The 27,667-nt window shown below is 40.9% G+C and overlaps 1 protein-coding gene across 6 annotated transcripts in view; it reads left to right on the plus strand.

Moving 5' to 3' along the window:
• Positions 1-27,450, plus strand: part of myo6a (myosin VIa) — a 261,840-nt gene extending 234,390 nt beyond the window's left edge. For 5 of the 6 annotated variants that reach the window (XM_078556763.1, XM_078556762.1, XM_078556765.1 and 2 more), the window contains exons 27-35: positions 3,638-3,716; positions 6,969-7,129; positions 7,235-7,276; positions 7,600-7,629; positions 12,221-12,259; positions 18,079-18,182; positions 19,160-19,291; positions 20,033-20,248; positions 25,649-27,450. In XM_078556763.1, the coding sequence (XP_078412889.1) occupies positions 3,638-3,716; positions 6,969-7,129; positions 7,235-7,276; positions 7,600-7,629; positions 12,221-12,259; positions 18,079-18,182; positions 19,160-19,291; positions 20,033-20,248; positions 25,649-25,848 (1,003 nt within the window). In that variant the 3' untranslated portion in view covers positions 25,849-27,450. Of the gene's footprint in view, positions 1-3,637; positions 3,717-6,968; positions 7,130-7,234; positions 7,277-7,599; positions 7,630-12,220; positions 12,260-18,078; positions 18,183-19,159; positions 19,292-20,032; positions 20,249-25,648 lie in introns of those variants that run through there. The other variant, XR_013578664.1, reaches the window with a different exon arrangement.
• The last annotated feature ends 217 nt before the right edge of the window (positions 27,451-27,667 follow it).

The raw sequence follows: 27,667 nt of genomic DNA on the forward strand, positions 1-27,667 counted from the left end.
TGTACAGGTCCCACCTCCCCCAGAAACGGTCCCACATGCCCCAGAAATCTAAAGCCCTCCCTCCAGCACCAACTCTCCAGCCACACATTCATCTACTCTATCTTCCTGTACCTATACTCATTACTGCATGGCACTGGGAGTAATCCGGAGATTACTACATTTGAAGTCCTGCTTTTCAATTTCCTACCTAACTCCCTAAAGTCTTCTTGCAGGACCTCATTTCTCTTTCTTCCTGTGTCATTGGTCCCAACACGGACCACGACCTCTGGCTGTTCGCCCTCCCCCTTCAGAATGTCCTGCAGCCATTCCGTATCATCCTTGGTCCTGGCACCTGGGAGGCAACATACCATCCTAGAGTCACGTCTATGGTTGCAGAAGCACCTGTCTACTCCCCTCACTAATGAATCCCCTACCACTATTGGCCTTCCACACTTCTTCCTCCCACCCTGAGCAGCTGGACCACCCACAGCGCCATGGCCTTGGCTCTGGTTGGCCTCCACAGAGGAACCGTCACTGCCACCGTTTTCCCAGGCCAAAAAACAGTTTGCGAGCGAGATGCACTTGGGATTCCCTCACTACCTGCCTGGTCCTCTTCTTCTGTCTGGCGGTCACCCATTCCCTCTCTGCTTGCACTTCCTTAAGCTGCGGGGTGACCACGTCCTGAAATGTGCTATCCACGAACCTCTCAACCTCGTGAATGCACCATAGTGCCCCCAGCTGCCGCTCAAGCTCCAAAACATGGAGCTCGAGTTGCTCCAGTAGGAGGCACCTCCTGCACACATGGTCATCGGAATGCCAGGAGTGTCGAGGACTTCCCACATAGCGCAGGATGTGCAAATCACGGACTGAGATCCCCAAACATAGCTTAACTAAATAGAATATGGACCCTTGCTTTTATTTTACCCTTACCCCTACTTGTGAATAGACTAGGATGCTAGCTCCTCCTCTTGCACTTTCCTCTAGTACTCTCCTCTAATTGCTGCTCACTGCCTGCCCCAAGGTCCTCCTCTTGCACTCTCCTCTAGGAGTTCCCATACATCTGCTCTTGTCCTTCTAGATGGTAGCGGTTGTGTGTTTGGAAGGTACTGTCAAATGAGCCTTGGTGAATTCCTGCAGTGCATCTTGTAAATGGTACACATTGCTGCTACTGTGTGTCGGTGGTGGAGGGAGTGAATGTTTGTGGATGTGGTGCCAATCAAGCGGGCTGCTTTGTCCTAGACGGTGTCAAGCTTCTTGAGTGTTGAGAGAGCTGCACTCATCCGGGCAAGTGGGGAGTATTCCATCACACAAGGAATGGTAGGACCTTAGGAAGTACAGAGGATCAGAGGGACCTTGGTGTACATGTCCATAGATCCCTGAAGGCAGCAGCACAGGTAAATAAGGTGGTTAAAAAGGCATATGGGATACTTTCTTTTATTAGCCGAGGCACAGAATACAAGAGCAGTGAGGTTGAGTGTCTTGGGCTACAGGAAGATATAGACGAGATGATCAAATGGGCAGATAAGTGGCAGATGGAATTTAATCCTGAAAAGTGTGAGGTGATACACATTTTGGAAGGAGTAATTTGACAAGGAAGCATTCAATGAACGGCAGGACACTAAGAAGTTCTGAGGAACAAAGGGATCTTGGTGTGTGTGTCCATAGATCTCTGAAGGCGGAGGGGCATGTTAGTGGGGTGGTGAAAAAGGCATATGGGACACTTGCCTTTATCAATTGAGGCATAGATTACAAAAGTAGGGAGGTCATGCTGGAGTTGTATAGAACCTTGGTGAGGCCACAGCTGGAGTACCATGTGCAGTTCTGGTTGCCACATTATAGGAAGGATGTGATTGCACTGGAGGGGGTGCAGAGGAGATTCACCAGGATGTTGCCTGGGATGAAACATTTAAGTTATGAAGAGAGGTTGGATAGACTTGGGTTGTTTTCATTGGAGCAGAGAAGACTGAGGGGTGAACTGATGGAGGTGTACAAGATTATGAGGGGCATGGACAGGGTGGATAGGAAGCAGCTGTTCCCCTTAGTTGAAGGGTCAGTCACGAGGGGTCACAAGCTCAAGGTGAGGGGCAGGAGGTTTAGCGGGGATGTGAGGAAAAACATTTTTACCCAGAGGGTGGTGGTGGTCTGGAATGCGCTGCCTGGGAGGGTGGTGGAGGCGGGTTGCCTTACATCCTTTAAAAAGAACCTGGAAGAGCACTTGGCACATCATAACATTCAAGGCTATGGGCCAAGCGCTGGTAAATGGGATTAGGTAAGTAGGTTAGGTGTTTCTCACGTGTTGGTGCAGACTTGACGGGCTGAAGGGCATCTTCTGCACTGTGATTCTGTGAAGAGCAGGGAGGTTATGTTGGAGCTGTATAAAATGCTAGTTAAGCCACACCTTGAGTATTGTGTGCAGTTCTGATTGTCACACGATAGGAAGGATGTGATTGCACTGGAGAGGGTGCAGGGGAGATTCACCAGGATGTTGCTTGGGCTGGACCGTTTCAACTATAAAGAGAGACTGGATAGGCTAGGGTTGTTTTCCTTAGAGCAGAGAAGACTGAGGGGGGATCTGATAGAGGTATACAAAATTATGGGGGGCGCAGATAGGAAGAAACCTTTCTCCTTAGTGGAGGTGTCAATAACCAGGGGGGGCATCGATTTAAGGTATGGGGCAGGAGGTTTCGAGGGGATTTGAGGAAACATTTTTTCACCCAGAGGCTTCTTGAGTATCATCAGAACTGATGAAGAGTCATACGGATTTGAAACGTTAATTCTGTCTTCCACTCCACAGATGCTGTCAGACAAGCTGAGCTTTTCCAGCAATTTTTGTTCTTGTTTCAGATTTCCAGCATCCGCAGTATTTTGCTTTTAGCTTCTTGAGCATTGTTGGAGCTTCACTCATCCAAGCAAGTGGAGAGTATTGCATCACACTCCTGATTTGTGCCTTGTCGATGGTAGATAGGCTTTAGAAAGTCAGGAGTTGAGTGACTCGCCACAGTATTCACAGCTTATGACTACCTTTTGTAAACATATTATTTATATGGCTTGAACAGTAAAGTTTCTGGTCATTAATAACCTCAAGATGTTGATAGTGGGGGATTCAGTGATGATGATCTAACCCATCAGTAACCTGAACACTGTCAAAATCTGGGACTTAGAGAAGGGTGAGGCATTTGGTGCACATTCTCTCTCTTTTTTGTTGTCTTTCTCACTCACCCACGCTCCCACTCGCTCCCTCATCTGGATGCCTGAGACCCGTTTCAAGAATGTTGAATTACCACTGAATGCATAAATAATTATGTGGTATATCTTGCTGTGCCTATGAGGCTGAAGAAACCCAAAATGACTTGATTACATCAGAAGGGTCTGTGACCACTTGATTATATGAATACTGATATATTCATTGGGTATTTAACATTTATTGAATTTGCTACACATTACTTTTAAATTATGAATCTACAAGAAAAAGATTTGCAACTGGTTGTGTTGTGTGATGCCCTTAGAGCAAGTTCTTGCAGGAATTTCTTCAGTAATAACTAATTCTAACAATTTCATGATGTATTTTTATGATGTTACTCTTGTTGATCTCACAATGGCTCCTCATGCTGTGAATGAGACCTTTGACTTAATCATCGTTCTCTTCTGCTTTTAATAGGAAAGCTGATATGGAGTTGAAGAGGAAACTGGAGGAGGAGGAGAGGAAGAAAGGGGAGGAAGAAAAGCGTCGTTTGCAGGTTTGAATTTTTCAAGATATGAAAAATGGTGCTGGTCAGATTTCAGTCAGGGCATCAAAGATCTTATTGAATTGATCAAGAGATTCAACAAAAACGATGCAAGTTCTAATATTTCTCCACAGACAATGTCAAATAGTTAGCAATATTCAAGCTGCACATGACTGGATAGAACTTATTGAGTATAGATTTTGAGTTCAGAAGGTTTGAGCAATGATCTGATAAAGCTGTTTAAAATGTTAAAAGGATTTGGTAGGGCAGATACAGAGAAACTATTTTCTCTGATGGAAACATCAATAACACAAAGGGATCATGATATTAAAATTAGAGCTAGGTCATTTGGGAGTGAAATGAAGAAGAATTTAATCACGCAAAAAGTAGTAGAAATCTGAAATTCTTCCCCCCCCCCCCCCCCCCCCCAAACAGCTGGGAGCACTAAGTCAGAGGTTTAGAACAGATCAATAGATTTTTGTTAGATAAATGTAGCTTGGGCAGAAAAATAGAGTTCACGATCTAATGACATGGTGGAAAAGGCTGGAGGTGCTGAATGTCCTATTTCTTGTTCCTAATGTTCCTATTTTGATCTGAATTGTTAGAGCAGTGTTACTTCAGGCTGTTGGAGAAAGTGGGTAGAATCTTTATCATCCAGAAACCCATTACTCTCCTTCACAGTGTTTCTTTTAAAGTTTTGTCGCTTCCAGGCATGAGCTCTAATAAATAGAAAATCTTTTTGTTCAGCTAGCTTTGCAGGACTGAGTGGACTATGTATCCCTGATCATTTGCTATTTGGAAAGTTCAGTTTGCAGTGACTGCTAGAGAGCGTGGTCTGTCTGAAGGGTAGTTCCTATGGTCCGAATATAGATAAGACAGGTGCTGATACTGAAAGCCCGAGTATAGATTGAGCCAATGGAACATACTAGTAAATTGCATGTGAGTTGTCTAGGTTTTGCATGTTAAAGCGCACATTAAAAAGGGAGTGATAGGTGAAATAACTGACACTGAAATGCATCTGGGTACTGCAGAAGGATAATCTTTACATTATGAAGGTGCTAAACTTGCATAGGATTCAATTGTCCAGTTTTTCTGATTAGAAAAATACTCTGCTGATCATCTAAATAAAATTAATGTCAGTTTGGAAACTATTTAACTCTTGGCTCACCAGAGATGATGAAATGAATAGCAACAATATTATCTTCCTAGCCCTATTTATAGAAAGAACATGTTTTTGGAACAGTAAATTTGGCTGCAGAAGAACAAGAGAATTACAGTAGTTTGGTTCAACTTCGCGTAAACTCCATTGGCACTGCAGACTTGCAGTCTTTGATGGGTTCATCTTTATTTACCATAACTTGTAGTTCAGTTTCAGAGTTACAATCTTGATGATGATACTTTACTTAATATCTTAACTTGATAGCAATTGTATGCTTGGTATTGAAGTTAGATATTAGTGAAAAGAATCGTGCCTTTCTTTTCCCGGAGAAGTGGTTGCAGTTGGGCTAAAGCTGATTTCTCACTTGTGTTGATCTAGCTTTATCTCCTTGGATGGGTTGCCTGTAACATTTAGGGTGTGCCTCTCAAGTCCTGCATAATTGCCAATGCCTTCTGCTACATCTGGCATGTCTCCTCTCTCCTAGTTTATCCCTCACATGTGCTCATACATTTCCATTGTATTCTTTACAGCTTTAGAATTTGTATTGCTGAATTAACCAATCAATAAAAATGATTTCTATAGTGCCTGGAGCATAATAAAACTTCCTAGAACATTTCACAGGAGCATTTTGAAGCAAAATTGCATACTGAGCCACTTGAGGGGATATTAGGGCAGATGGCCAAAAGCTTGGCCGAAGAGATAGCTCTTAGAAGGAGAAAGAAAGGTAGAGAGGCAGAGAGGTTCTGAGAGAGAATTCTGGAGCTTAGGGCCTAAGCAGCTAAAGGCACAGTCAACAATGGTGGAACAATTAAAAGCAGGGATACTCAAAAGACCAGAATTAGATAATTACAGATATCTGAGATGGTTGTGGGGCTAGAGGAGATTACAGAGATCAGGAGAGGTGAGGGATTTGAAAATAACATGAGAATTTTAAAACTGAAGAGATACTTGACCAGGAACCAAAGTAGATCAGTGAGCAGAGGGGTGGTGGATGAACAGGACTCAGTATGAGTAAGGACATGGGCAACAGGGTTTTTGATAACCTCAAGTTTATGGAAGGTAGAATGTGGGAGGCCAGACAGGAGGGTATTGAAATAGTCAAATCTAGGGGGTAACAAATCATGAATGAGTGTTTCAGCAACAGGCGAGGGCAGGGATGAAGTCAGGCAGTGTTTCGAGGTGGAAAAAGACTATCTTAGTAATTGCACAGACATGAGGCTAGAAACTCATCTTGGGATAAAATATACCAAGATTGTGAACAGTCAGGTTCAGTCTCAGACTGTTGCCAGGGAGAGGGATGGAATTGATAGCTAGGCAACAGAGTCTGGAGCAGGGTCAAAAGACCATGGCTTCAGTTGACCAAATGTTTAATTGGAGGAAATTCCTGCTTGTCTAGCCTGGATGTCAGATAAGCAGTCTGATAATTCAGCAACAATCAAAACTGCAAAATCTCTTTTGCTGAACTCGATGGAATTCCCTGAATTTTAGCTTACTTTCTTTTCCTTTCAGTCTTGGTTTGAACCTCTGAACAACTGTTTTTGTGGCCCATTCTGAATAAACTAAGACAAAAGCCATCTTTCACTCATTTACCAGCAGCACTTTCCAAACTAACAACTGCCCAACCTTTGGCCATCCATTCCCACAATACCTATGTTGCTGTTGATTTGCTCAACAACTTTCTCACGTTCACTTTTGTGATATCCCCAGTAAATCTTTTGCTCTCTCCCATCTCAGTCATTTCCTCTGGTAAGGCCCCAATCTTTGCTTGGTATTCAACACCTCCATCGACTTTCTTATACCTTTTGTTCTAATACTGTAGGAACAACTCGACATCTGAAGTTAATAGATTATCAGTTAAAGATCAGTGAATTTGCTTTCTGTAAAAAAAAAAAAAAAAAAAATTTTTTAATTCAAGGATGCTGATCTGGCAACCTATCTTTGTCGATATAATCAATTATAAAAGCTTCAAAATAATGAACTCTTGTTCAGGGGATATTGTCCATGTGCTTTGTCATTTGCTTGTCTGTAATGGCACTGAATAACTTCACCAGTGGCAAGCGCTAACCAAGCAGTTACCTCAGTTTAAACACCTTTGTGTTTTCCAGGCTGCAATGGAGGCTCAGCTTGCTTTAGAGCGTGAGGAGGAAACTCGTAAGCAGGCATTGCTGGAGCAAGAGCGACGTGACCGGGAGCTTGCCATGAGGATCGCACGAAGTGAATCTGAACTCATCTATGATGAATCACCAATGGACACAGGAATTAAGAGGTAGGGGGTTAAAAGTGTTTTAAAATCCCTTATGTTGTTTTTGTCCCCCAATTCCTCTTGTTGTTCGTGCTGGAAGCTTAATAATAAATGTCTTTTCTTCCACAGTGTTGAAGTTAAACACATCCACCCAGTTGCAGTTGCTGCTAAGTATGGATATGTAACCTGCATTTCTATCTTGCACATTTAGTAAATCACTCCTCTGTATATTATTATACTATATTAATTCTAGAATTCCTGCACAGATTCCCAAGCAAAGAATTACACAAATTAATAATCAAGATGATTTTATGCTGAGACTTTCTAATCATCATTTTTGCATGAATTCAGAGATTAATTTTAGTCTGAAAAAAATAAAATTAATAGAACTCCAATAAAATGCATGTACAGAGTTACCCCAAGCTGTCTGCTTGTGGGAAGATGTGAGGTCTATGTGCCTAGCAGAATCTAACTAAAGTGTGTTCTATTTCCAGATCTGGTGGACCAGAATCCAAAATGACAATGTATGAGTTTTCTGTTATTTCATTTATTTTATTTGCACTATTGGGCATTGGTGATGGGGATGTTGTTGACTATGAGAATGGTGATGATACATTTGTCTTCCCTCTTTGCCTTAAAAAAAACAAAGTTAAAACTACACTTAATTATTCTTAACCTGACCATTACAATTCAACACTTTTTCATTGATTGTTGCTAGTGTGTGAGAGTTGTTCCTATTTGCTTGCTGTATTAGTGGGGATGACAATGGTTTATAACTATCAAGTCTTCAACCCAGATTGAAGGATTGCCTGCCTACCTATCTAATTGCTGGCTGAGAGTTTAGGTGGCTTCAATTCAGTTCCTGATGAGTGAGGCCAACAAGTATCTATATTGGGCTAACAGGCAATTAATTGAGGCTGGGAGGATGCAAGATGGCGGGTGTGAGAAATGGAGAAGTATTGCAACAGTGCACTACTCGGTGCTGTAATGAGAGATGGACTGTGGTACATTATTGGGACTGAATGAAAGAAAGTTTACTTTGCATCAATCTGCTATAGCTAACATTAGGAATATTTGGTGCTGACTCTAACATCTGAAATGAAAAGTTTTCCTTTTCCCCCACACTGATACCTTTCACTTTGATGTCCAGGAAGACTATAGAAAAAGTCATGAATAAGAAAAGTATTCTGAACTAACATCAATTTAATTTGGTTTAAGTGAAGTAGGTTTTGATGGATTGCACACCACAGATTCCACATTATCTTCTCAATGTAAAAACCTTATTTTAACTCCAACCAACCTGGAAATTAAATCACAATTTCTTAGATCACAGTTTATTTCTATCCTGATATTATCATCTTCATGCTGTACTGCATAGGAGGGGGGTGGTGAGGAGAAGGATGAGAATGTGTTGCCTCAGATATTTTTGTCATGGGTTACATGTCCCCTCCCCTGCTCCAAATCCTAGAATTGTCACTGATGTCCCCAGTCCTTCACACTGAGATGAACCTTTGCAGTACCTTGTGGACAAGGAGCCAATTTGCACTTCTTTGACCTGCCCAGAGTAAAACTGAAACAAAAGTAAAATACTACAGATGCTGGAAAACTAAAATATAAACAGAAAATGCTGGAAATACTCAGCAGGGTCTGGCAGCATCTATGGAGAGAGAAACAGTGTTAACATTTCAGGTCTGTGATCTTTCATTGAGTAAAATCCAAACTTGAAACCATGTGTGAAGCTGTTGCATTGTCCGCTATCTTTTTCTTTAAAAAAAAGAGTAGTGGTTGTTTGTCTTATAATAAAAATCTTATGTCTGTCAGCTTATTACATTTCACGTGAAGATTACACTTGTTCTTAACTTCCCACTTGCGACAGTACAGGAGATTAACCAGTCATGATTATAAAAGCTCAGGACATAGGGTCATTCATCAAACATTTCCTCATTAAATTCAGTATGGGCTCAACACCTGTAATACATGGCATTGATCAACAGTGAGGACATTTATAATTGCCAATCCAATCCGAGCCCGCTGAAAAGAGAGATGAGTAACATTAACGACCAACTCTTCAAATTAATGGAGAGCATTCCACATTTAAATATTGTTACCTGTAGTCTGTAAAGGTCATAAAACACACAATCTGGGAAAAATAATTTGGTAGCAGTTACTCAACTCACAGGGACACTTGCATGGCATTTTCTTTGCTAATTTATGAAACCTCGTAATGGGTTTTTTTCCAAGCACAATCTCTTTTATTAATCCATGCACTGTTGGTATGTTCACAGGAAATAATTATCTCGTTCAGCCATAGAAACATACAAAATAGGAGCCAGGAGTATGTTATTCGGCTCTTCGAGCCTGCTCCGCCATTCATAATGATTATGGCTGATCCCCTATCTCAATGCTGCATGCTCCCCATGCCCCTTGATGCCTTTAGAGTTCAGAAATCTATCTATTTCTTTCTTAAATATATTCAGCGACTTGGCCTCCACAGCCTTCTGTGGTAGAGAATTCCATAGGTTCACCACCCTCTGAGTGAAGAAGTTTCTTCTCATCTCAGTCCTAAATGGCCGGCCTTGTATCCTGAGACTGTAACCCCTTGTTCTAGACCACCCCAGCCAGAGGAAATATCATCCCTGCATCCAGTCTGTCCATCCTTGTCAGAATTTTATGTTTCAATGAGATCTCCTCTCATTCTTCTAAACTCCAGTGAATATAGGCCTAGTCGGCCCAATGTCTCCTCATACAACAACCCTGCTATCTCAAAAATCAGTCTGGTGAACCTGCGCTGCACTCCCTCTATGGCAAGTATATCCTTTCCTAAGGAGACCGAAACTGCACACAATACCCCAGGTGTGGCCTCACAAAGGTCCTGTAGTAGGTGCAGTAAGACACCCTTGCTTCTGTACTCAAGTCCTTTCACAATGGAGGCCAATATACCATTTGTGTTCTTAACTGCTCCCTGCAACTGTTCCTATAAGTACTCACCTAAATACTGAAGTGCTAGTATTGTTATGATCCCTGTAGAGGCCAATAGCCTTTAAGAAGAAATTCGAACTTCCAGTTAAAAGGATAACATGACGAGATTTCACACTTTAAGGCATACTGTAACAAAAGACTAAACGCACTATTGACTAAACACTATCTTTCTAGGCAACTTATACTTTAAACCACAGAACAAAACTTTCCCCTTTTTACTTTTAGCATGACCAAAACCACACTTCACAGCTACACTTTACAATATCCTTTAAGTAGACATTCCGTTCTCCTGGCACCAGTCCAAAGTGACCCTTAGCTCCTGGGAGTTTACTTCTGCTTTTCTCCTTTCTCAGCCTAGTAACTTTTAATCTCAGAACTGTCTTTCACTGAGGTTTCTTCCCCTGGAGATTCTTTCTCTAGCACAAGCTGGGTGAATCTTCCTTCCTCATTTTAACTCCTCACAAATTTGTTCTTTCCAATCTGAGTGCAAGCTCCTACCTGCATCCCTGCATGATGAGCTATAAAGATGTTTGACCTCTAGCTGCTCCCCCTCTCCCGGATCCTGACAGACTAACTTGTCTGAGAGTTTCAGAAATATCTTTGGAAAGCCTGTAATCTGATCTCAGTGGTTTCCTAAGGATTCTTCCCGTGCTCAAAGCCCATCTCTATGACCGTGTGAATTATATGGGTCTTATATCCAGGTGGAAATGCTGATTAGATATTCTTGAGACACCGCCAACTCACCTCTATCTTGGAAGCAAATGGACATGTTAAAGCATAACAGGTTACAATTCAACATCTTCCTGGGACTTCAGAGATTAGCCATCTAACCACTATAAACACAAATGCTACTGCCACTTCTCCAAGTGTGAACACCTTTCACCACGTACCCAGCAAAACAAACTGGGCCGCTTTGTCAGGCAGACTTCAGCACAGGTCACATGACCTTCTTCATTTTACCCTAACTTAAGACACAGTTCCAAAAACTAACAATCTTATAAAACCTCATATTTGTAACAATGTTACAATTATATAACTTCCCACATGATGAGAGTGTCTTTATAACTCTAATGCTATTTGTAAAATTGCAAAATAAAGACTAAAAATGAAATCAGCTAAACCTTTCACCTCACTTTGTGTTTTTATATTAATCTTGAATTTTTTTTCTTTCTAGTTAATTTACTCCATATTAACTAAACTTAATTCTCGAACATAAATGTCCTTTATTCCTCTGTCTTAAGACTTCCATTTTTGGAGGGGTTTTTTTTGAGGTTTTTCGTTAGCTGATAATTTACTTTAAAGGATGCTTTCCAACCAATTGGAATCCAGATTGTAAATGCTGCATTGTTTGCATCCAAAACGTATTCACACACATCTGAATCTAGAAAGGTTGCTGCTAATTCGTATACTTAGTGTACAGCTCCAAGGGTATGGAAATCAATGGAGTTTCAAATTATCAGCATTCATTATAAAAATACAGCTCTAAAGAAATTTAGCCTCTTTAAAAGATTTTTCAACTTTCCTTTAGATTCAACATACCCCTTTGTATAATGGGCTGTTATGGTGGCAGAGAGAATGGCTCTGATTTGATTAATTGAAACATGTTTTGAAAAAAAAATTTGCGTTCTTGTTCAGATTAACCTTTGTTCCCCATGATACATTATCTTCTTCCATTCCTTCCAGATTCCAGATTTATAGCTAGGCTTTAGAATTCAAGGAAAGTCCTCAAGATGTAAAAGCTGACAATGGTCTGAGCATCGAAGAGTTGTACAGGAAACAGTTGCTCTGCAGAAGGCATATGTCTTTTGTTATACCACTGCTACACCTTGTTAAAATGCTGCAAAAATACTGAGAACTCTGCTGCCAGTTTTCCTGCTGTTTTCAAACATCATTGTTTCTCCAAACATATTGGGCTTCCCATTTTCTTGATTCATAGCATGTGTATAGTACTTCTTTGAGCCATCTTTGAGTGAATTATTGCTTTTTGCTTTTGTGTTATAACTAAATGTTATTGAACTAAATGCATTTTTCACTTCCTGCCTACTATTAATGTCAAACCTTGAATACTTGCCAGAAATGTTCTGATACACAATAATCATATACCGATTACTTATGCGCACACTTGTTATGTTACAGGGAAGAAATGGCCAAGGAAATGTCAGATTATCTGGCTAGGTAGGTAACACATTACTGCTTAAAATGTGCATTGAAATATCATTAGCTCACCTAAGTATGTATTGAAATATCAACAGCTCATTGAAGAACCACTTCCTACAGGTTTGTGCAGCATGGATTTATGAAAGGGAAATCATGCTTGACAAATCTACTGGAATTTTTTGAGGATGTAACTAGTAGAGTTGATGAGGGGGAGCCAGTGGATGTGGTTTATTTGGACATTCAGAAGGCTTTCGACAAAATCCCACATAAGAGATTAGCGTGTAAAATTAAAGCGCATGGGATTGGGGGTAGTGTATTGAGATGGATAGAAAACTGGTTGGCAGACAGGAAACAGAGTAGGAATAAACGGGTCTTTTTCCGAATGGCAGGCAGCGACTAGTGGGGTACCGCAGAGATCAGTGCTGGGTCCCCAGCTATTCACAATATATATTAATGATTTAGATGAGGGAACTAAATGTAATATCTCCAAATTTGCAGATGACACAAAGCTGGGTGGGAGGGTGAGCTGTGAGGAGGATGCAGAGATGCTTCAGTGTGATTTGGACAAGCTGATTGAGTGGGCAAATGCATGACAGATGTAGTATAATGTGGATAAATGTGAGGTTATCCACTTTGGTAGCAAAAACTGGAAGGCAGATTATTATCTGAATGGCTATAAATTGAGAGCGGGGAATGTGCAACGAGATCTGGGTGTCCTCGTACACCAGTCGCTGAAGATAAGCATGTAGGTGCAGCAGGCGGTAAAGAAGGCAAATGGTATGTTGGCCTTTAATGCGAAAGGATTCGAGTACAGGAGCAGGGATTCCTTGCTACAATTATACATGGCCTTGGTGAGACCACGCCTGGAATATTGTATGCAGTTTTGGTCTCCTTATCTGAGGAAAGATGTTCTTGCTATAGAGGGAGTGCAGCGAAGGTTTACCAGACGGTTTCCTGGGATGGTGGGACTGACGTACGAGGAGAGATTAAGTCGGTTAGGATTATATTTGCCGGAGTTCAGAAGAATGAAGGGGGATCTCATAGAAACCTGTAAAATTCTAACAGGACTAGACAGGGTAGATGTTCCCGATGGTGGGGAAGTCCAGAACCAGGGGTCATAGTCTGAGGATATGGGGTAGACCATTTAGGTCCATATGTTGGTATGTTCACAGGAAATATGAGAAGAAATTTCTTCACCCAGAGAGTGGTGAGCCTGTGGAATTCGCTACCACAGAAAGCAGTTGAGACCAAAACATTGATCCCTTTCGTCCAAAGAGCTGCATCTAATTCCACCTTGAAAAGATACAAACGATATGGGGAGAAAGCGGGAGCATGCTATTGAGTTGGATGATTGGCCATGATCATCATAATGGTGGAGCAGGCTCGAAGAGCCGAATGGCCTACTCCTCCAATTTTCTATGTTTATGTTTCTATGTGAATTATTACATGCTAAATTTTAATTATCCAACTATAATTGGGATACACAAAAACAAAAATAGCTGGAAAAACTCAGCAGGTCTGACAGCATCTGCGGAGAGGAACACAGTTAACGTTTCGAGTCCGTATGACTCTTCATCAGAACTAAGGAAATAGAGAAATGAGGTGAAATATAAGCTGGTAGAGGGGGGTGGGACAGGTAGAGCTGGATAGAGGGCCAGTGATAGGTGGAGGCAAAGAAGAGATTGCCAAAGATGTCATAGACAAAAGGACAAAGGGGTGTTGACGGTGGTGATATTCTGTAAGGAATGTGCTAATGGGGACATTAAGGGTAGCAAGCAGGACAAGCAAATGACAGTTGGCCCTAGTGGGGGTGGGGTGGGGGGAAGGAATTGAAATTGGCTAAAAGGTGGAGATAAAACAATAGATTGAAATAAATTTAAAAATAGGTGGGAAAAGAAAAATATATTTTTTTTAAATTATAAATTATTGGAAAAAGGGGGATCGGAAAAGGGGGTGGGGATGGAGGAAAGAGTTCATGATCTAAAGTTGTTGAACTCAATATTAAGTCCGGAAGGCTGTAAAGTGCCTAGTCGGAAGATGAGGTGCTGTTCCTCCAGTTTGCGTTGAGCTTCACTGGAACAATGCAGCAGGCCAAGGACGGACATGTAGGCATGAGAGCAGGGTGGTGTGTTGAAATGGCAAACAACATGGAGGTCTGGGTCATGCTTGCGGCCCACATGTCCGTCCTTGGCCCGCTGTAATGTTCCAGTGAAACTCAATGCAAACTGGAGTAACAGCACTTCATCTTCCAACTAGGCACTTTACAGCCTTCCGGACTTAACATTGAGTTCAACAACTTCAGATCATGAACTCTTTCTTCCATCCCCACCCCCTTTCTGATCCCCCTTTCTCCAATAATTTATAATTAAAAAAATATATATTTTTCTTTTCCCACCTATTTTTAAATTTATTTCAATCTATTGTTTTATCTCCAACTTTTAGCCCATTTCGATCCCTTCCCCCCACCCCACCTCCACTCAGGCCAACTGCCACTTGCTTGTCCTGCTTGCTACCCTTAATGTCCCCATTAGCACATTTCTTACATAATATCACCACCGTCAACACCCCTTTGTCCTTTTGTCTATGACATCTTTGGCAATCTCTTCTTTGCCTCCACCTATCACTGACCCTCTATCCAGCTCTACCTGTCCCACCCCCCTCTACCAGCTTATATTTCACCTCATTTCTCTATTTCCTTAGTTCTGATGAAGAGTCATATGGACTCGAAACGTCAACTGTGTTCCTCTCCGCAGATGCTGTCAGACCTGCTGAGTTTTTCCAGCTATTTTTGTTTTTGTTTCAGATTTCCAGCATCCGGAGTATTTTACTTTTATCTTGGTGTATAATTGGGGTTGACCTATTTTTGGGCTGTGGCTTTTTGGAAAGTGCAGATGTGACTTTACTGATCAGCTGATTAGATATACAGCTTTACATTGTTGTCCATTGTTACTTGTAAAGGAAACTGCAATGTGCTGCCGGAGCACTTGAACGTTGGGCTAAAAGGGCATAATAGACTAACTTTTAAAGATTTCTTTTGCTCCCAAAACATTTTGCAAACCACCTGATTTTTTTTTTTCAAAATGGTAAAAATAATTTTTCAGCTACTATGATATTGTGCACAAACACAATTGACGTCTTGGGGAAGAGCTTGAGCTCCTGACCCTTGCTTGGTGTGTGCACATGGAGAGACAGCTGAATAATTAGTTTACTCAGAGACAGAACGATTAGTTTGTAGTTCATGACAACAGAATCTGAATTTGTAAGATTAATTCACATAAATGTTATCAAACAACTTGAGTTTTTCCCCAGTAAAGAATTTATTGTTCTTGGTGTAATTTTAAAATTCTGCAATCGACTACTCTTGTACTTTTGTAATGGATACAAATGTTACTGGATCTGATCTTTCTCATTGTAGCTGCTGACTTCTTTTGGGGTTGTCACATCTTAAGGTACTGAACTAGGATGAGTCATGAGTCTCTGCTTTTGGCCCAGTGATTTCATAGAATCTTACAGTACATGCCCATTGTGCACATGGTGGCTCTTTGAAAGAGCTGCAAAATTAGCCCCACTCCCCTGCTCTTTTCCCACAGCAATTATTTTTCATTTTCAAGTATATATCCAATACCCTTTCCACTCACCTTTTCAGGTAGAGCATTTGGTTTTTTTAAAATGGAAAATTTCAATCAAAGATTTAGTTTCCTAAAGGCGTGAGAGCTCCATTAATGGCAAAGTGAAAGTAGGAGCTGCCTCATCAGGCACCTCGTGAACTGTTGAAAGGTCATGAGGACTCGAAACGTCAATTGTACTCTTCTCCGCCGATGCTGCCAGGCGTTTTTCCAGGTATTTCTGTTTCTGTTTTTGTTTAGGATTTCCAGCATCCGCAGTTTTTTGTTTTTACCTCGTGAACTTTGCTCTTTTTGTGTTTATTGGGTTTAGAAGTTCAACTACTAGGAAGTGTATTTGGATAAAGGTTTATATATAGGTCTGGGTTTAATGGGTATTGGATTGACTCTTCCCTCATTTAACTTAATAGTGGCAATGCTTTTCTCTTTCCATTTTCCCTGGGTATACAGAGCATAGGTCATCTGTGGGAAATATAAGTTTGCCTTCTGTCTGTTGCTTCAAGGATAGATCAAGGAAAGGCAGTGCAGCTTTCAAAGTTCTCCTGAAATCTAAGTTCCATAATAAGACAGGGAAAACCTTGCACATGTGCAGGTATTCCGCTGTTGCCAAATCTGCTCACATTGTAGCCTGAGCAAATTTTGTTCAATGGGAACCAGGCTTGGTGCTTTTAGAAATGTGTAAAAGTGCATCAGCTGCCTCATTGTTGTGAAATGAGCAACACAGAAGCAATGCAGTGGATCACGTAAATCTGTCAAGTAGATTACTACAGTGCTGTTGACATGGTACGGGAAAGAGACTTAATTGCTACAGATTGTTCACACGGTCTGAGCCAAACTCCAAAAGCTGAGAACAGAAGAGCTAATTTGAGTAAATCCATAGGATTTAAACAAAATAAGGTTAGAATGGGATAATCTTCGTTGCAACAAATCTCTTTATTGTCAGTGCTCCTGGTTAAACTCATTTTGCCATATGATAAAGCTTCAGCCTCTCTAGTTGCTATTTATATGTGTTTAGTGTCCTGAAAAGCAGAGCACAGCTTCGCACTAAATGGAGAAATTCTGTTTACTGGAAGTATTACTGCTGTTGAATGGATATGACATTGAACTAGAGCCTGTCCACCCCACCCCACCGCCAATTCAGGTGGCTGTTATGAATCCTACTGTGTATTTGAAGAGCAGGCTGTGGAGAGGGAGGGGGAATTGTTCTCACCAGTACTCATCTCTTAAACAGCACCACCAAAGAAGAATAACTGACTATTCATCTCATGGGCATTCATAAAATCTTGTTGTGTAGGCCAACTCAGCACTTCATAGTAACCTAGTGTTTTTAGAACCACTTTTGAGATAGTTCTGAAATATGAGAAGTATATTAATGCAGACCTTTCTCTTTAATGAAGAGACCAAAGTTTACCTTCTTCATGTATATGAGACTATGTAGCCAAGATTCATTTTTTAACATCCTTTCTTTTCTATGGCTTTGGATTATTTTTGGTCTCTTTCATTTTGTATTCATTCCTTTAAGGTGATTTCATGGTTTACATTTTAATGCAATATCAAATCTCTGGCAGTCAAATGTGGAGACTTTGGTACCCAATTGAAGATGTTCTAGAGGTAGGTAGGGAACTAAAAGGGCGAGATTATGTCTGGCTTGTGGTGGATTCACTGAGAAGGACCACATGGTGGTTTGTTGGGGGAGGCAGAATTTCTCTAATATCTGGCAGAGAGAACAACCAGATCAATGGACATATCTATATCCAAATACACAAAATTGAGTTTTTGGACTTTCAAACTTGAACTTCAAATCTATCAAATGCTGTTTTGCACAAGACATTGGTCTCCCTCATTGGTTAGACCAACTTCAGTATATATTGAGAGTTGTGGATGATGGAAATCTATATTATTACATTTTACATCATGAACAAAATTTGTTATAGATTCTCTTTATTTCATGTGTTTAATAAATCATTAACACACAGGTATAGAGAGTAGGCCTGTCACCTCTGGTTGGAGACATTTCTGGAGGTGTGATTGCAAGGCATTCTCACCCTGTGATGACATGCCACATGAACAAATGAACAAATAAACACTCCACTCCCTTTGAAATTAATTTTTAATGTCTACCTTAATAGTCAGCTCTTCCCCCATTGTCTGTGGATTATATGCTAGGTTGGCTCCCCTTCCAAGTTGTCTCACTGCCCTTCCTCTTTCCAACAGAAGTCCTGAAGTCCAGGCTACCAAGGCGGCTGCTGGCACAAAGAAATATGATCTCGGCAAATGGAAATATGCTGAACTGCGAGATGTCATCAACACCTCCTGTGGTAAGAAGCACTCAGCCTGGCAAATTTGTCCCACTGGCTTCAATTCATGGCACAAGTCTATTCAAAGCCTGTTCAAGCCTTTTAATTTGGGACATTGGCATCCACCTAGAGATAGAATTAGGTCTTTCTATTTATTTAATATTGATATGGATTGTCATTTAGTCAGTATTAGATAGTAACTGGACCATGGCTTGAGCTTAGGGTGGTTCAGTCATCTAGGTTGTAGAATGTGGGCACATTCTTCAGGAGACATAGTTCATGTTGTTTCAGTCTGAAACCATTGATGATCATAGATCAAAAGTTAGACAAAGAAGAGTATGGCTGAATGATGTGATGAAATGGGCTGATGCAATGATCATGTGCAGAAGCCAGAAAATATGGTTTGCACTGGCCACTCACTTCCAAAGGAGATATGGTCTTAAAGAGGGAGAGTTTATATAAAGACGAGGTAAACACAGTGTGGAGGATCTCTCTCTAGCTCTGGACAGAATGATCCTGCTGAGAACTCCAGATTTCATTACCACAAAGGAATGCTCACAGATTCACAAGTAAAATACAGCAGTTCGTAAGGTTGGGCAGTAACCCTCAGTAACTTCAATTTTCATCTCTGTTCTTTTTGCTTTCTCTCTTCTGAATTTACTGACTTTACTAATGATGGCAGTGTCTTAGCTGTTGCTTATTTAATCTACTTTCTGTATATTTTTCCTCCTACATCACAGCCACAAAGTGGCTGGCTTAGAGGATAAGCAGTAATCTGACATTTTGTTAATGTTACTATGTAATTAGGCTAGGTGAGAACTATGAGTCTCCTGGCTTTGGGAAAATTCTTCTTTAATTATTGCTGTTTCTGGTAATGATCAACAAGAAAAATCTCCCTCATGTGATTTCAATGAAGAATGTGAGAATCATTCAAGACATATGTCCCGAGTCCTTCCTTGAAGAATCTGATTATACTCAATCATGTTATGTTACTGCAGATATTGAACTGTTGGCAGCCTGCAGGGAGGAGTTCCATCGGCGACTGAAGGTTTACCATGCCTGGAAGTCCAGGAACAAAAAGCGCAACGCTGAAGCAGAACAACGTGCTCCAAAATCAATCACTGATTATGGTAAGGACAAGAGTAACAGAACAAAAAATGATAATGGTGAGAGATCTGAATGCATCAGTGCGTAGGTTACATTTACACGTGTGGCTTTTTGATCACTGGTTTATATATCTTCTGGACCTGCTCCTCTCCCTGTTTTTGGACTTCCTGCTCTGCTTGCTTACCCATGTGCCCTCAGTGTTCCTACTTTGGATCTGTATCAGGGAAGTTTTCCCCAATGTCCTGGCCAACATTTATCTCTCAATAAATAACACTTTAAAAAAGAAAAAAAATCTGCTCCTTATCACATTGGTGTTTATCAGGTGAAAAAAATGGCACTTAGCCTTTCTTACACTACAGTAGTGACTACACTTTGAAAGAACTTAATCGACTGGAAAGCTTTGACTTTGGAACATCCTGAGATCATGAAAAGTGCTATGTAAATGCATTTTTTTCTTTCTTGTGTTAACTTTTCTTATAGAAAATGAATGGTTTTCATACCAGTTTTTGGTCCACTCTTTTCGGACTATACCTTTGTAAAGCAGCTTGGGACAGTTTTCCTATGCTAACACTATTTTTAAAAAAATGTTTTAAAAAAATAGCTTTGAAAAACATGCAATTGGTATTGTGGGATTGAGCAAGCTGGGAAGTCTGAAGACTCTACATTATTGAAGATTTTGGACACTTAGCTATAGCTGCCAGTTTAATTCTGAAGTCTATGCCTGATCCATATTCTCATGGATTTTTTTTTTTGATTTGCAACAGCTCAGCAGAATCCCCCACAACTGCAAGCCAGGCAGCAGGAGATTGCTCAGAATCGGACGCAGCGCTATTTCCGCATCCCATTCATCCGCCCGGCTGACCAGTACAAGGAGCCCCAGAACAAGAAAAAAGGCTGGTGGTATGCCCATTTTGATGGACCGTGGATTGCACGTCAAATGGAACTACACCCAGACAAAGCACCCATACTACTGGTAGCTGGTAAGTGCACCTCCTGTAATACTTTCTGACATGTCTTTCTATGAACTGTATGCGTGAACGTTGTGTATTCCTAGCTTTTGCCGTTGACCTTTTTATAGCAAAAGCTCATCACTAATCCATTTGACTTATAAAGAAAATGTTAAAATAAGACCAGATGTTATCTAACAGCCTAATGGCAGGCTGTTTCTTTCCTCCCTCAGTAGTAGATTTTTCCCCTCCCCCTCCCCATCTCCCTTATACCTTGCTTCCTCTTAAAATGTTCTTCAAAACCTATCTCTGTACAAGCTTTTAGCCACATGTCCTGATAGTTCCTTACATGACTCAGTGTCAAATTTTATTAGATTATGCTTCTGTAAAGCACCTTGGGATGTTTTACAACATTAAAGATGCCATGTAAATGTAAGTTCTTGTTGAAGCTACTGGCTTATGTTGAGATACAGTTCCACTTGCAGTGGTAAGCTTTTTGGTATCAAAATAAGGGGATTCTGTACGTGTGAGCCTGGGAAGGAGGGAGCATTGAGCTACTTGACTTCATTGGGAAATCATGACCAAGCATAACCCTGACTTGATCTCCCCATCCACAATTTGATGTGTGTTTAACTTGCCGAATAGGAAAGTTGTCAGAAATGGGAATTTTAAAACTTCCACCTTCTAGCTGAGGAACAGTGAGGGCAGTTGAAATACCTCTCCATCTACCCGACACCATCCCTCACCCCACTACCTGAGAACAGCTAACCAGGGGTCAAAGCGGAGAGGTTCCTGAATCTTATGTCTAGTGCCACAGAAGGTGGTTCTGTGCATTCAAACATTCAAACAATGCTGGACAGGAAAGACCCCCTGATCCATCCAGAACGTCCCATACAATAGTGATACCTTTGTGTATCTCAATATATACATTCCTCACTCCACCCAAAAACCATTTAATCTTTTGGGAAGGGCAAAAGACTTGATTTTAACACCTATATCAACTTTGGGGGTGGCAGGGGAAATCTGGGACATACCTCTGTGGCCACCAGCCTACATAAACTGTCAACTCGGACACAATCTGTGCCCTTTGTCATTATCTAAATCATGATCAGATCACCACTAAGTCTATGCTTCCCTAAGCTGTAATACCCCAACTCTTTAAGTCTATCTTGATAACTAAGATGGTTTAAACTAGTCCAGTTACTTACTCTTTTCCCTTTCTAAAACCTCAATGTCACCCACTATATAAGGAGACTAAAACTGGGCACAGTATTCGCACTGAGGCCTGACCACAGTCTTGTCCAAGGACAAAATACTATTCAAAAAGCAAATGTTGGAAATCTGAAAAAAAAGACAGAAACAGAAATTGCTTCAATTACTCAGCAGTTTATGGCAGCATCTGTGGAGAGAAGCAGAGTTAACGACATAATAGTATGTTTGTCTTATGGTCAATTGTCCTATAAATGCACCTCTCTCTCAGCTCATACTTATGTTCTCATTTTTGATGAAGCTTGGATTTGATATGACAAGCTACTTGTATCCTTGAAATTTAACATGGGAGAGCCTTTTCAGTGCCAATCAAAGAACAAGTGCACTGTAACATGTTTAGCATAAATAAAAATATTAATTCAAAAAATGAGGATGAAAGTTTTCTTTTTATTGGCATCACTCTCTGTGCTCTAGCTATCTATCACTTAACATCAATGCTTAGAGACCTTTGCATTAAAATGCAAAGAACACTTTCTTTGTCCACCTTTAATGCTTTTTCCTGAAGGGTAGATATGTGTTATTCACTCTGTTCTCATATATAACACTGCACTCTTCCAAAATAAACACAATTTTTCAGCCAAGAGCCCAACCTCCCAACATGTAAATACCCACTTGAAGTTGTAGAGTATTGTCCACAGTCCTAACACTCTTCATATCATCTATAAGTGTTCAGATTGTGCAAGCACTGCCAATATCTAGATCATTAATAAAAATGGTAAAGAGCAAAGGTCCCAAGACCAGTACTTGCTGTCACCAGTCTCCAAACAGATCAACATCCACCTATAACTGCTTTGTGCCTATGTCCTTCTGGTGAGTCCTTAATCCAGTTCAATATATCACCACAAATACCTGGGGCTTCAATCTTGTAGAGGATCCTCATGTGGTACCTTGTCAAAGCACTTTTTGGAAGTTTATATAGACTGGACTTCCTTTGTCCATAATCTTAGTGACGTGTTCAAAAATTTATTCACCTGTGAAACATGACATTTTTGACCTCCTCCTGAAGATTCTAACTTTACAGATGCCAATGTTCAGCCAATTCGATTCACTCCACGCGATGTCAGGAAACAGCTGAAGGCACTGGATACCACATAGTCTCTGGGCCCTGACAATATCCCGGATGTACTGAAAACTTGTGCTCCAGAAACTAGCCATACTCTAAGCCAAGCTGTTCCAGTATAGTTACACATCTACCTAACAATGTGTAAAAAAAAACAAAAAAACAAAACAAAAAAAAAAATTGCCTTGGTATGGTATGTCCTGTCCACAAAAAGAGGGCAAATCCAACCCATCCATTTTTGCCCATCAGCCTATCTCAATCGTCAGCAAAATGATGTAAGATGTCATCAACAATGCTATCAATATTACTCCATAATAACCTGCTCACCGACACTCAGTTTGTGTTTTATCAGAGCCTCTCAGCTCCATTCCTCATTACAGCTAAAGCTGAATTTCAGAGGTGAGGTGAGAGTGACTGCTCTTGACATCAAGGCAGCATTTGACAGTGTATGGCATCAAGGACCCCTTGCAAAGTCGAAATCAATGCAAATAAAGGAGAAAACTCTCCATTGGTTGGATTCATGCCTAGCACAAAGGAGGATGTTTGTGGTTGTTGAGGGCAACTGCCTCAGCCCCAGGACATAGATGCAAGGGTCCCTCAGGGCAGTGTGCTAGCCCCGACCATCTTCAGCTGCTTCATCGATGACCTTCCCCGTTTCTGATCTTATGTTGGAAGGATGTTTGCTGATGATTGCGCAATGTTTGATAAAGGTTGAAACTCTTCAGATACTTAAGCAGTCCATGACCCCAGGCAGCAAGACCTGGACAGCATTGAGGCTTGGGCTGATAAATGGCAAGTAACTTTCGTGCCACTCAAGTGCCAGGCAATAACCATCTCCAAAAAGAGGGAATTGTAACTAATCTCTTCTTGACATCCAGTGGCATTACTATCGCTGAGTCCCCCAGTATCAACATCCTTGGCATTACCATTGACCAGAAACTAAACTGGACCAGCCGCTCATACTATGTTTAGAGGCTGGGAATTCCGATGTGAGTAACTCACCTCCTGACACCCAAAGCCTGTGATGAAATCCTCTCCACTTACCTGGATGATTGCAGGTCCAACAACACTCAAGAAGGTTGACTTGATCGGCGCCCATTGACCACCAGCATCCAGTGGTGGAAGTATGTACCATCTACAAGATACATTGTAGCAACTCACCAAGGCTTCTTCAATGGTACCTTCCAAACCAATGATCTCTACCACCTAGAAGGACAAGGGCAGCAGATGGCATGGGAACACCACCACCTGCAGATTTCTCTCCAAGTCGTACACTGTTCTGACTTGGAAATATATCACCGTTCCTTTACTGTCACTGGGTCAAAACCCTGGAACTCCAGCCCTAACAGCACTTTGGGTGTACACCACATGGACTTCAGATCAAGAAGGCGGCTCACCACCACCTCACAAGGGCAGTTAGGGATGGGCAATAATGCTGGCCCTGCCAGCAACTCTCTCATCACATGAATATTCGACCCTAATGTTTACCTCTTGATGATTCCCTCAATTATCTTTCCAATTACTGATGTCAATCTAATAGGCCCATAGTTACCCAGTTCCATCTCGTCATCTGTTTTAAAGATGAGGGAACTATGGGAACAGTCCCAGAGTGTAATGAGCTGCTAAAAATTATGGGAGAGACACAGCACATGTCCCATCTGAGCACTCTTGTAGATATTTTCCAGCCTTGCTGCTCTATTTTCAGGTTCCTAATTTTATTTTAAACAATATGTTCAAATCTGTCAGTATTAGTTTTAATTATTACCGTTATTATTAAATGCTAACATTCAAGCATAGTCTTCAACAGTAAGACTGATGCCAAGTATTCATTTAATCTGCCATATCCAGTGAGTCTTTCACAACTGCCCTTGAACATCCTTCAATAGCCCAAAACAGCCTTTGACTACCCACTGTTCACATAACTGAGGAAGCTTTTCCCATTACCCCCACAATTGCCGATGATCCTTGTTTCCATTCTTATTTTAGCTGATCTAATAACAGCCTTCATTTTTTTAAGTTGTTCCTGATACTTAACTCTACTTGGTTGAGCATTAAATGTCTTTAATTTGTAGAAACATTTGTTTGCATCTTATTTGTCTTTATACACAGCCAGTCAGCCACCATATTGTCTTTCACACAACACTACGGTGAGTCCTCGTTCAAAGTAGTAATTGTTTCCTGAAAAGTGTGACTTAAAGTGAAACAACTTTAAGTGGATCAGATTTTCTCATTTAAACCAATGTAAAAGCTGTGGTTAGGTTGTTGTGGACTCTCCTTGCCGAACCTCCTGCTCCCCACCTCTCTTGCTCACCACTTCCCTCACCTGAACCATTACTGTGGGTGAGAGCCCTGGAGATGAGTGGCAAGAGGTTGGAAGAGCAGCTTCAACTTGCTGGAAGTAAGCTGCAAACTGGAGAGGAGGCAATAGGGTGGGCCAGGGAGCGGCAGAGGCCGCAAACTGGAGGGTTGGTGGTGAGCGGGAGGGTCGTGGAGTGGCAGAGACCACTCCAAAAATGGTACCAGTTGGATCATGGGGCCTAATGTCAGACCAGGCTTGAAATTACTTTAAACGAAACTTGCAATGCTAAATGTGAATATGAGGCTCATTTTCTGACTGATGTTAAGGGGAATGACTTAAAATGGAGCAACTTAAAACAAACTTACTGTACCTTCTTTTGACTTTCGGTGCATGTTTATTTTCCGTATTTTAAAAATCTCATTCTTAAAAGCTTTCCAGTTGCATTCTACATCGGTGCCATCATCATCCAGTCAGGTTAGCCAATTAATCCATTGTTTTCAATACCTTCAGTTCTCCCAACCAATTTAATGTTATGATCACTGTTGCCCAGATTTTCTCTCACATGGAGGCTCGATGCAAGGTCAGGTTCACTGCTAAACATTAGATGTAAGATGATTATCCCTGGTTACTCACTGTAAGAGATGCTTTTGCATGTGATTTATTGTCATATGAAAGTATGTTCAAGGCCTTGAGAGCCTTGTGTTACTGCTCCTAAAATTTCCTGCATCTGGCATTCCTGTAGTAAAGGGAAAGGCTTTCTCCCCTTCCTGCTGATTTCCTTGACTTCTCGCGATTTATGTTTTAGGTAAGGATGACATGGAGATGTGTGAGCTGAGCCTGGATGAAACGGGGCTCACTCGGAAGCGTGGAGCTGAGATCCTACCACGGCAATTTGAAGAGGTGTGGGAGCGCTGTGGTGGAGTCACATATCTGCGTAATGCAATCGAGAGCAAGCAAGCCAGGCCCACCTATGCCACAGCAATGCTGCAGAACCTTTTGCATTAGAATGTGTAACAGTTTCTGTCCTTATTAGAGAGAGCTGTGTAGAAAAAAAGACTTGTGAATGGATCGAAGGAAAGAATGCTTCTCCTTGGCGAATATAAATCTCAGAGCTTGAAATAAATGTTTTTTTAACTTCCAGAACTCATAAGCACTATGCTATGCAACGGAAATGACTAAAACCAATCAAGTAAAATTAGGAATAATATTTAGTGACAGTATCCCTATTTCCTTAAAATTGTGTGGTTAGCAATCAAAACTGAAAGATATCTAAAGTGAATCATAGTTTAGTCAAAGGTTCCTCGGTGATATTTACAAGACTAAGCAAAGAATGAAGGTGGCTGATTTGTATGATGTTAGTTCTTTCAAAATAATATCTGTTGGGAACCATTATGATATCATCCTGAAGTAGTTTAAAAATCTGCAATTTTGATTGAATAGTGGGATATTATTTAATTATTGCTTGGTGAGAGACCTTAATGTGAACAGTTACTATTCCCCATAACCAACATTTTATAAACCCCAGATCAGTAAGTTAAATACTGATATAGCATTTCACAGCTGGATTATAAAGTTACTTGAAGGTTGCAGCTTTCAGGAACTATTAAATAACCTGCGACCTTTTATAGATTCTTTAACTCTAGTGGGTCCCGATATTGGGTTCTTGCAGGAAATTATTTCAAGCCCTGCAGTTTCAAATAAACATAATCTTGTTGTACCTATTTGACATGAATGGATTTTGTTAATTGTAGAGCTTTGTTTTGTTAATTTCTAACTTTTGTGCTGTTACTTTTGTGTGGTGAAGTCTTTTTTTTGTGCACTCTGATAACTGAATACTCGGACCATCTATAAACACTGTTTTTGCAGTGAAATGATGTCTTAACATTGGTTATTTAACATGTTGGGGTGTATCTTCTTCAGCTTCTCGTGAAGGAAGCATAGTCCTTGAGGATTGAGCAGTGGCACAACTTTTTCTGAATATCTGCCAGTACATACTGATCTCACTACCGCCCCCCACCTCCCCCCGATCATCCTGGCTTATTTAAAGCCGTACATAGAAATTCCTTCCGGATGAGGTTAATGGTGACAAGTTGGCTTTTTTTTAAGGGGATTAAGTAAAACCAACTTCCAGGTCTGAAAGATAGAGCCTGTTGGCTCCTTGTGTACAATGTTTATCCTTTCATAGCTGCTGAATTTAAAAGAAAACACAGAATCTGTGCAGATGGGATTTATGTCAAGTGGGCTAGAACAGGGGAGTGAAAAAAGGGTCAGCCCCAGAAAGCTGGCCAGAGTAACCCTGCACTGCATGGCAGTTGTAGTTTTTGTGGGACTGTATTATCCCAGCCTATGTTTGACAAAGTCTAACTCAATAACTGACTGTGGTGTGGAAGTTGCTGTAAGTAGACTGGTTATTTATTTATGATTTCAAATGTGCAAGTGATTCTCTAAAACTGATCTGCAAGTCCTGCCTGGAAACAGTTGATGTTTTCATGATACTTACTGAATCACTTGGACCAAGTCTCTTAAGATTTACAGTTTTACCATTTGATTTTGAATTATCTGTTTTCAACTGGTGAGATGCAGAAAATAAACACATTCCTTATCTAATGTCTTGGGGCATCTTTATGCTTTCATCTCTTCACTGATGGTGCTAGCTCTTCTAGTTAAATATTTATTGTATCATGTTTGAAGCCTAAAAGAGGTTTGAATATCTAGCACATCTTACGCTTTTCTGTTGAATGTGTGCTGTTTGATAACATTGTCAGTGACCCCTTTCATCACTCAGTGGATGACTTGGCTCCATGCAGGTCTACTCCCATTAATA

Source organism: Cetorhinus maximus, chromosome 14, assembly GCF_964194155.1.
Source record: "Cetorhinus maximus chromosome 14, sCetMax3.hap1.1, whole genome shotgun sequence".
In the NCBI taxonomy this organism is placed as follows: domain Eukaryota; kingdom Metazoa; phylum Chordata; class Chondrichthyes; order Lamniformes; family Cetorhinidae; genus Cetorhinus; species Cetorhinus maximus.